The sequence below is a fragment of the Triticum urartu genome, chromosome 1 (genome assembly GCF_003073215.2).
Source record: "Triticum urartu cultivar G1812 chromosome 1, Tu2.1, whole genome shotgun sequence".
NCBI lineage: Eukaryota > Viridiplantae > Streptophyta > Magnoliopsida > Poales > Poaceae > Triticum > Triticum urartu.
Window position 1 is genome coordinate 570,182,038 of NC_053022.1, and position 8,559 is coordinate 570,190,596.

Here is an 8,559-nt window from a genome sequence, read left to right on the forward strand (position 1 = left end):
GAATTCCAAGTAAGGGATGACATGCTAGCAGTGGCCTCTCCCACATAAAACTTGTTATCAGTCTAGTAACATAGTCAACTGCTTAGGGGTAATTCCGCAACTCCTACCACCACTTTTCCACACTCGTTAAACTAACGTGATTGTTTCTTTATCTAAACAGCCCCTAGTTTTCATTTACATGCTCTTTATTATCTTGCAAACCCATCTTACCACACCTACAAAGTACTTCTTGTGCTAGGTAAAGCGAACGTTAAGCGTGCAGAATTGTATCGGTGGTCGATAGAACTTGAGGGAATATTTGTTCTACCTTTAGCTCCTCATTGGGTTCGACACTCCTATTTATCGAGAAAGACTAAAACTGATCCCCTATACTTGTGGGTTATCAAGACCTTTTTCTGGCGCCGTTGCCGAGGAGCAATAGCGTGGGGTGAATATTCTCGTGTGTGCTTGTTTGCTTTATCACTAAGTTGATTTTATTTGCTGTTCTAAGTTGTTCTCTATCTTTAGTTATGGACATGGAACACGAAATGCAAAACAAATTAGGTGTACTTGCTACTCATGGAGATGGGGAACCTCCTAAAACCCTCGATGCTCGTTATGTGAAAAATATTAAACACTACTTTGATAATCCTGAGAAAACCCCATTCAACTTGATAATGGGATACACATTGGATCAACGTGAATACTTTAGGGACTATCGCTTGACTCAAAAAGGGAAACTCATATGGGATCAAATTTATATGTTGCATTGGTATGCTCGGAATTTATGCTTGAGATATGATTATACTTGTTGCTCTAGGATGAAGGCTCCACACCTTCCCTTTTCATGCAAAATTAATGATAATGAAACCTTGGCTTCTTATGCTAATGGTATATATGATTACTATGATGTGGAACTTATAGAAGAATTCGATGCTTTTAAGGGTGCTTATGAAATTGAATCTTTATTTGAAAAGTGTGAAAACTATGATGATGTTGTTTACATACCTGAAATTATGCTATACTTAAATATTGCTATGAGAACTATGAATACAATGTTGATATTGATGCATTTCTTGAGGAAGTCACCGCTGTCCAAGAAGAGACTAATATTTTGCAGGAAACTATGGAAGAAGAAATTTTTGACACTGTGAGCTCATTAGATGAAAAAGATGACGAGGAGAGCGAAGAACAAAAGGACAAAGAGAGGATTAGCTACCCGTGCCCACCTTCTAGTGAGAGTAACTCTTCAACTCATACATTGTTTAACTTCCCTTCGTGCATACCGAAGGATGATTGCTATGATAATTGCTATGACCCCATTGATTCATTTGAAATATCCCTTTTTGATGAACTTGATGCTTGCTATGCTTGTGGCCATGATGCCAATATGAATGATGCTTGTGGAGATGAACTTGCTATAGTTCCTTATGTTATGAAAGAAATTGTTGCTATTGCACCCACACATGATAGTCCTATTATCTTTTTGAATTGTCCCAACTACACTATACCGGAGAAGTTTGCGCTTATTAAGGATTATATTGATGGGTTGCGTTTTACTACTACACGTGATGATTTTGATGAATATAATATGCATGTGCTTGCTGCTCCTACTTGCAATTATTATGAGAGAGGAACTACATCTCCACCTCTCCATTTTTCCAATACGATAGAATTGCAAGAAACACCTTATGCTACGTATTGGCCTTTACTTTGTGTTCATGAATTGTTCCTTTATGACACGCCGATGCATAGGAAGAGAGTTAGACTTCATCATTGCATGATATATGTTGATTTGTGCTCACTACTAAATTACAAATCATTTTTAATTAAAATTAGCTTTGATATACCTTGGGATCCGAGTGGATCAATTACTTGAGCACTTTATGCCTAGCTTAATGGATTTAAAGAAAGCGCTGCTAGGGAGACAACCCGGAAGTTTTAGGAAGTCATTTTATTCTGTTGAGTGATTTTATAAAGTTTAAAAACAAAAAAAAATATAGAGGGGAACCTAAAACTTTTCAAAAAGGAAACTGAAAGTAAGAAAGATGAGCACCGTTGAAGTGGGGAAGCTCCTTGAACTTTGTTCATGCCCATGGAAACTTTGTAAATCTTGAATTACAGAAACTTTTCAACAAAAATAATTATCCCCTTGTACAAATCCATTGTATTATAAAATTAATGTGCCAAGATTTTCCTTTAGGATGACTAGATTGCTTGTTTGGTATGTGCAGTGGAAAAATAGAAACTTTGGTTGTAGCGCATGAATTTACATTTTTTTACTGGAATGTCAAAAGTTGCTGAAATTTTTACACATTACTGCTATACAAATTATTTTGTCCTAATTTTTCAGAATTTTGGATTTACAGAAGTATGGTAGATGTTCAGATTACTAGAGACTGTTCTGTTTTAACAGATTCTGTTTCCTATGCATTGTTACCTTATTTTGATGAATCTATGGGTAGTATCGGGGGGTACAAACCATGGTGAAGTTGGACTACAGTAGATATAATGCTAATATGAATTCGGAATGAGTTCACAACAGTACTTAAAGTGGTGATTTATTTTTATTAAACTACAGTGGTACTTTGTTCACTACAGTAGATTTATTTTTATTAAACTAACGTGTGACGGCGATCTACACCAACACCTCCATCATATTCCCCAACATCTTCATCACCTTTCCCCATCTATATCAGCGGTCCACTCTCTCGCAACCCGTTGTATCCTCTACTTGAACATGGTGCTTTATGCTTCATATTATTATCCAATGATGTGTTTCCATCCTATGATGTCTGAGTAGATTTTTGTTGTCCTATCGGTGATTGGTGAATTGCTATGATTGGTTTAACTTGCTTGTGGTTATGTTGCTATTCTTTGGTGCCCATCATATGAGCGCGCGTGTGGATCACACCATATGGTTACTTGTATGTTGATAGGACTATGAATTGGAGGGCAAGGGTGATAGCAGCTTCAGCCTATCATAGAAATTCCTGCATACGCGATTGAAGGGGGACCAATATATCTTAATGCTATGGTTGGGTTTTACCTTAATGAACGTTAATAGTTGTGGATGCTTGCTAATAGTTACAATCATAAGTGCATAGAATTCCAAGTAAGGGATGACGTGCTAGCCGTGGCCTCTCCCACATCAAACTTGCTATCGGTCTAGTAACATAGTCAATTGATTAGGGGCAATTCCGCAACTCCTACCACCACTTTTCCACACTCGTTAAAATAACATAATTGTTTCTTTATCTAAACAGCCCCGCGTTTTTATTTACGTGCTCTTTATTATCGTGCAAACCTATCTTACCACACCTACAAAGTACTTCTTGTTCTACGTAAACCGAACGTTAAGCGTGCATAGAGTTGTATCGGTGGTCGATAGAACTTGAGGGAATATTTGTTCTACCTTTAGCTCCTCATTGAGTTTGACACTCTTATTTATCGAGAAAAGCTACAACTGATCCCCTATACTTGTGGGTTATCACCATGGATATGGAAATGGCGGCGGCTAGGGCTTGTGAGAGAGGATGAAGATGGTTCTGTTCTGGCTTCGCTCGATGCTCCCATGTCGACATTTTGGCTTGGTCCCCTTTATAAAAGTTGTTCAGGTGGACGAGATGCCTCGGAATCCACGCCATATGGGTGGTCATACAGGCGCTTGCGCTCATATGCAACACCGTCTTTTGGTTAGTGGCCGCTGGCGCTCCTCCTAGTGATGTTTTCTGTCTTCATTTTCATTCCTTTCCATGTTCTGACATGATTTCTTCCCATTTTAGCCCATTTCCTGTGCAAACACATCAAAGAGAGGATTTGTGGAATCATTTGAATTCCTTAGTCATTAGTAGCAATATCGGAGTGAATATATCAATTTAAATGAAATATCTCGGTTTAAACTAAGGGTGAATGAGTGTAAAAATATCACTCATCAATAAGCCTAGGTAATACTATAGTTCCAACAAAAAAGCTTCCGAAATTCAGGTTATGTAGTCTGGATCAATTGGTACAAGGAGCCAATTACACGAATAAAAGCAACCTAATATCACACTACGCTCCAAATGTATCCAACCCCCATCAACACACAACCAAAATCTCACAAACTTGTTGACATCAACTTTCAAAATTTGCAACGATACTAGATATGGCAGTACATATGGATACTCTCCCAAGTACTGCCAAAGTCCTCTTGCTACCAATAGTACTGAAGTGATTTCAAAAATCGGCGTCCTCGGGTAGTGGAACTGTATAATGATAATAGCTATGACAAGAATCTCTTGTAGATCAACTCCTCGGGTCCAATCCATACAGTCAGGAGGCACCAAGACCAGGATGCTCGCCAGAACCGATAATATGACGGTTCTGAAAAGCTGCGTTATCCTAAAAAAGTTTGAAGGGGAAAAGGAGTGGAATCAAAACACCTAGGTTGCACTTCCTCACCATAGCGACGATGGGGAAAGGAGTAAAAAGAATTCCTACTATGCTAGGAAGCATGGTAGAGAAAGAGAACCATGGGCACAAAAACCCATGCCTTTTCCTAGTAAGATTTTAGAATCTAAAGATGAAGAATCTTTTCATCATTTTGTTGAATTGCTTAGACATTTATTTTTGCACGTTCTTTTGACTCGTGGTATGTAAATGCCTCCATATGCTAAATGCATGAAAGATATTGTTACTAACAAGAAAAATTCCTGAGGCTGAAATTTCTACTATGCTTGCCAATTATTCTTTCAAATGTAATTTTCCTACAAATCTAGGAGATCCAAGGATACCTGCTATATAACGCTCTATGAAAAGGAACTATGTTAAAACTTCTTTATGTGATTTGGGAGCTAGTGTTAGTGGCATGCCCTTTTCTTTGTATAAAAGACTTGACTTGAGTAAATTGATACCCGTTGAGATTTCTTTGCAAACGGCTGACAAGTCTACAACTATTCATGTCGGTGTTTGTGAGGATGTTCCAGTTGTGGTTGCCAATGTTATGATCTTAATGGACTTTGTTATATTTGATATGCCCGAGTATGACAATATGTCTGTTATTCGGGAGAACTTTTCTCAATACTGCAAGTGCTATTATATATTGTAATAAAATCAAGGTTACCATCCATGTTAATGGTAGTGAGCATATGGTCTATTTTTCCGAAGAAAGCAAACAAAGGGAAGAATCTCAATTCTATCAAAAAAATTATGACTATCACTATTGGAGACTTTAAATTGTAGAAGTGTATGCTCTAGCTAATGCAACCAAAAGACCGATCTGATGGAAGAGACTAGGCAGCACATTATACGTCAACACTCCCCCTCACGTGTGGCTCCCTCAGGCCTAAACGTGGACCGAAAGTGGGCTGCAATTTAATTGCGCCAGCCGGGTCTTGAACTCAAGACCTCTTGGCTCTAATACCATGTAAAAGTGCATGCTCTAGCCAATGCAACCAAACGACCGATCTAATGGTAGAGACTAGGCAACACATTATATGTCAACATGAATTTCCTCTTCCGGTTCCAAAGAAAAAATATCAAACTATTATGATTGGAACCATGCCTTTCAAGTTGAGATAACTTAGCAACATAATCGTTATTTTTTCTCATGATTTGATTTGAATGAGTTAATGCATGAAGTTGTTTTAGGAAAGAGACAATTTGATTGACTTAATGCACGCGTCAAATGAACCCGCCTAAATTTGTTGCGCTTGAGCGAAAGGTTGTTTATAAGATGCTTGCGGGCGTAACATAGGGTTTGCGGAAGTAGAGATTACACGTCCCCGCAAAAAGAAAAGTAGAGATTACACAACGGATGCAGGATGAGCTTAACTACTAAACGGAGAGATCACAAGTGACATGGCGAAGAAGAGTGCCAATCAGAAACACGGTTATGGTTCCATAATTACAAGATAAACGGCTTCCTGTAGATGTCGAATGCTTCGGACGCGCACAGCTGAGGCTCCTGCAAAATTGATTGATGAAAGTTGAGGATGAATTGATGCTTGCGATTTGAAGTAGTTAACCTTAGTTGCAAGAGTAATAATAAGAGTAGCTAATTGATGGCTTACCTGTGCGTTGCTGAAGGTGATGACCCGGCGGAAAAAGGAGCCGATGGGCCCAGGGATGCCGGACTCACCGCCGTTGTCGCGGATGGTGGCCCGCATCGCGCTGAGCAGGCGACCGTAGGTGGTGCCCGGCTCGGACTCCACCGCCTTGATGAAGCTGTACGTCATGGCACCGGTGGAGGGGGAGCCCAAGAACGCCGTCGTGTTTGACTCTGCAGAGGTTTGGCTGTCCCCGCAACCGCTGAAGGAGATCGCCAGGCCGCCGCTGGTGCCTTTCTGCGCGTCCGGTTGACGGTTGTGGTTCTCCCATTGCCAGTACCCAGTTCTTGATTCGATGGAGGAGAAAATTACAGCAAGGAAAAGCTAAAATTAACTAGTATAGATTAGATGGTGTAGGCACCTGGATATGCGACAGAGGTAGGGGAGATCCAGGATGGTGCCGCTGTGACAGGTATCGATGATGGCGTGGAGCTTGACGCCTGCGCCGAGGGGGCGGACGATGGTCTCGTTGATCTCGTCGTCAAGGATCACGCCGCGATCCTCGAAGTCCTGAGGGCAGAGCGCTTCGTCGTAGCCGTCCACCTCGTCGCCGTTGTTGTCCAGCTTCTGGACGCCGTGGCCGGAGAAGTGGAACACCAGGGAGTCGCCGGAGGTGCAGCCCTCCACCAGCCACCGCATCGCCAGCCGGATGTTGTCCTTTGTCGGCCAACGGTTCGGGTCCTTCTCCTCCTCTGTCCATGGGATGGATGGATGCTCACAACATCGAGCTTTACACGTTCAACTTTAACGAAAACGGTTTCTTGTTTGCTTACGCGTGAGGGCGAGGATGCAGTCGCTGGGGAAGCCAAACCTCTGGCCGAGCAAGTAGGCCATGCAGTTGACGTCGTTGACGGTGCCTTTGAGCTCGTACTTGGTGAAGCTGTAGCTGATGCCGACGAGGAGCGCCCGCTTCTTGCCGCGCGCGCGCGGGTAGCTGGCCGGCAGGCGGTACGGGTCGCCGGCACGCATCGACCCGGACGACGCGGGCGGCGGCGGCGGCTGCTGCGACGGAGACCCGAAGAGCAGGCCCTTGATGAAGCCCACGGCCTGGTGCAGGCCGCCGTTGTGCTGCGGCCGGCGCTCCACGCGCGTCGTGGTGTGGCAGAGCGCGCACCGGACGGAGCGCGCGCCCGGCGGCGCGGAGATGGACGCGCCGCAGCGGCTGCACCATGTTGTCCGCGTCTGCCTTGAGCTCGCCATGAATGACATATGTGAATGTGAGTAGCTAGCTAGACAGGCGGCATCAAGTGAAGAAGAAGGTATGAAGGTGATGAGTTCATTTGTGTCAGTGTTTCTGCGTAGGAGATGGAATCGAGCGAATTCGACCCGTGGACCCTGTTGCGGTGTGGTGCGTTGTGGGTGGGCTATGGCAAGGTGATGGTACTGATGCTGCCTTTCGGTTCGCCCATGGCTAGCTGCTTTATTCCGACGAGCATTCGATGCTTCATAGCGACGTGCGGGTAAGAAGGAATCCTATTTCATTCGCGTGCTTTGCCGCGCAGGTTCGTTAGTTGTATATAACTGTACAAATGCCCGTGCGTTTGCAACGAGCGATTAAATTAGTAGAACATGGGCCTTGTGTCATTCCGAAACACTTTTTACATTCAATTTTTACGAACGATAAACGGGTATCCTTGAGTATCACTTTTCAGGAAAAGCCTCTCTAACATTGTAGAGGATGTGCTCTCGCGACCTGCTTGGCGACCCGTGGGGCGACCCGCCGGGGCCGGCCGCAGGCGTCTCGGAGAGCCCTGCCACCGGTGATCCTCCCACCATAGATGTGCCTCCATCGTCTAGGACCGCTGCTGTTGCCGGCCCCGACACTGGCGGCGAACCTGTGCTCATCTCCGGCGACAAGAGTCCGCGCGCCTCAGTGTCGGCCGTCGTCCCCCGACCAGGTACTGCCTTCCATGCTCGTGTCCTGTCTTCCTTTCTCTCCAGGGTCCCGTTCGATCCTGCAACCTACCCTGCTCTCTCCGATCCGGGAAAAATCTGGGCTGTCGCCCCCTTCCCGGCGGCGTGCTTCTCGGCGGCCGGGGTTGCCAGTCTCCTCTCCTACTTCTTCTGCTCGCCGAGCGAGCATCTCACGGCTGTTCAGGTCGGTCATCTCGTCTTCTCCGTCCGGGTGGCTAGCGTCACCGTCGCCCGCTTCGTTCTCACCGTCGGGCCGGGGCTCATGACCGCCATTAACCTCTCCTTGCATGGGTCTCTGCGTGGGGCCCGGGCGGTGGCTGTCAGGGAGAAAGCGAGGGGCATTCAATCTGCTCCCAACCCCCGCCCCCAGTGTCAATTCGTGGACCGGACGGCGCGGCACGCCGAGCGGCTTAATGCCTATCTGGCGCCCATCCCGTCCAGCTCTAACTGCGCGGGCATCCTGCCTCTCCCATCTGTCGACGTTACGATCGCTGATTCGCGCCGCGCGCCGTGTGGGGCCGCCAAGGATCCTGCCCCCACTTTGCCAATGGGCGCGGTCTCCGCTCACAGCGACAAC

General features: G+C 45.1%; 1 protein-coding gene across 1 annotated transcript; it reads right to left on the reverse strand.

The window, feature by feature from the left end:
• Window positions 1-5,672: 5,672 nt before the first annotated feature.
• Window positions 5,673-7,454, reverse strand: LOC125531463 (metacaspase-1-like). Its single transcript, XM_048695857.1, has 4 exons — window positions 6,842-7,454; window positions 6,430-6,760; window positions 6,033-6,354; window positions 5,673-5,926 (listed from the first exon to the last, which is right to left on the reverse strand). The coding sequence occupies exons 1-4, from the start codon at window positions 7,275-7,277 to the stop codon at window positions 5,867-5,869; spliced, it is 1,149 nt and encodes a 382-aa protein (XP_048551814.1). The 5' UTR covers window positions 7,278-7,454; the 3' UTR covers window positions 5,673-5,866.
• Window positions 7,455-8,559: the final 1,105 nt, after the last annotated feature.

Excerpts from the sequence above, each read along its gene's own strand:
- LOC125531463 (XM_048695857.1), bottom strand. The coding sequence starts at position 7,277 with ATGTCATTCATGGCGAGCTCAAGGCAGACGCGGACAACATGGTGCAGC. Across the intron at positions 6,355-6,429 it reads TACCTCTGTCGCATATCCAG|AACTGGGTACTGGCAATGGG; the intron begins GTGCCTACACCA and ends CATCGAATCAAG. Across the intron at positions 5,927-6,032 it reads TCACCTTCAGCAACGCACAG|GAGCCTCAGCTGTGCGCGTC; the intron begins GTAAGCCATCAA and ends TCAATTTTGCAG.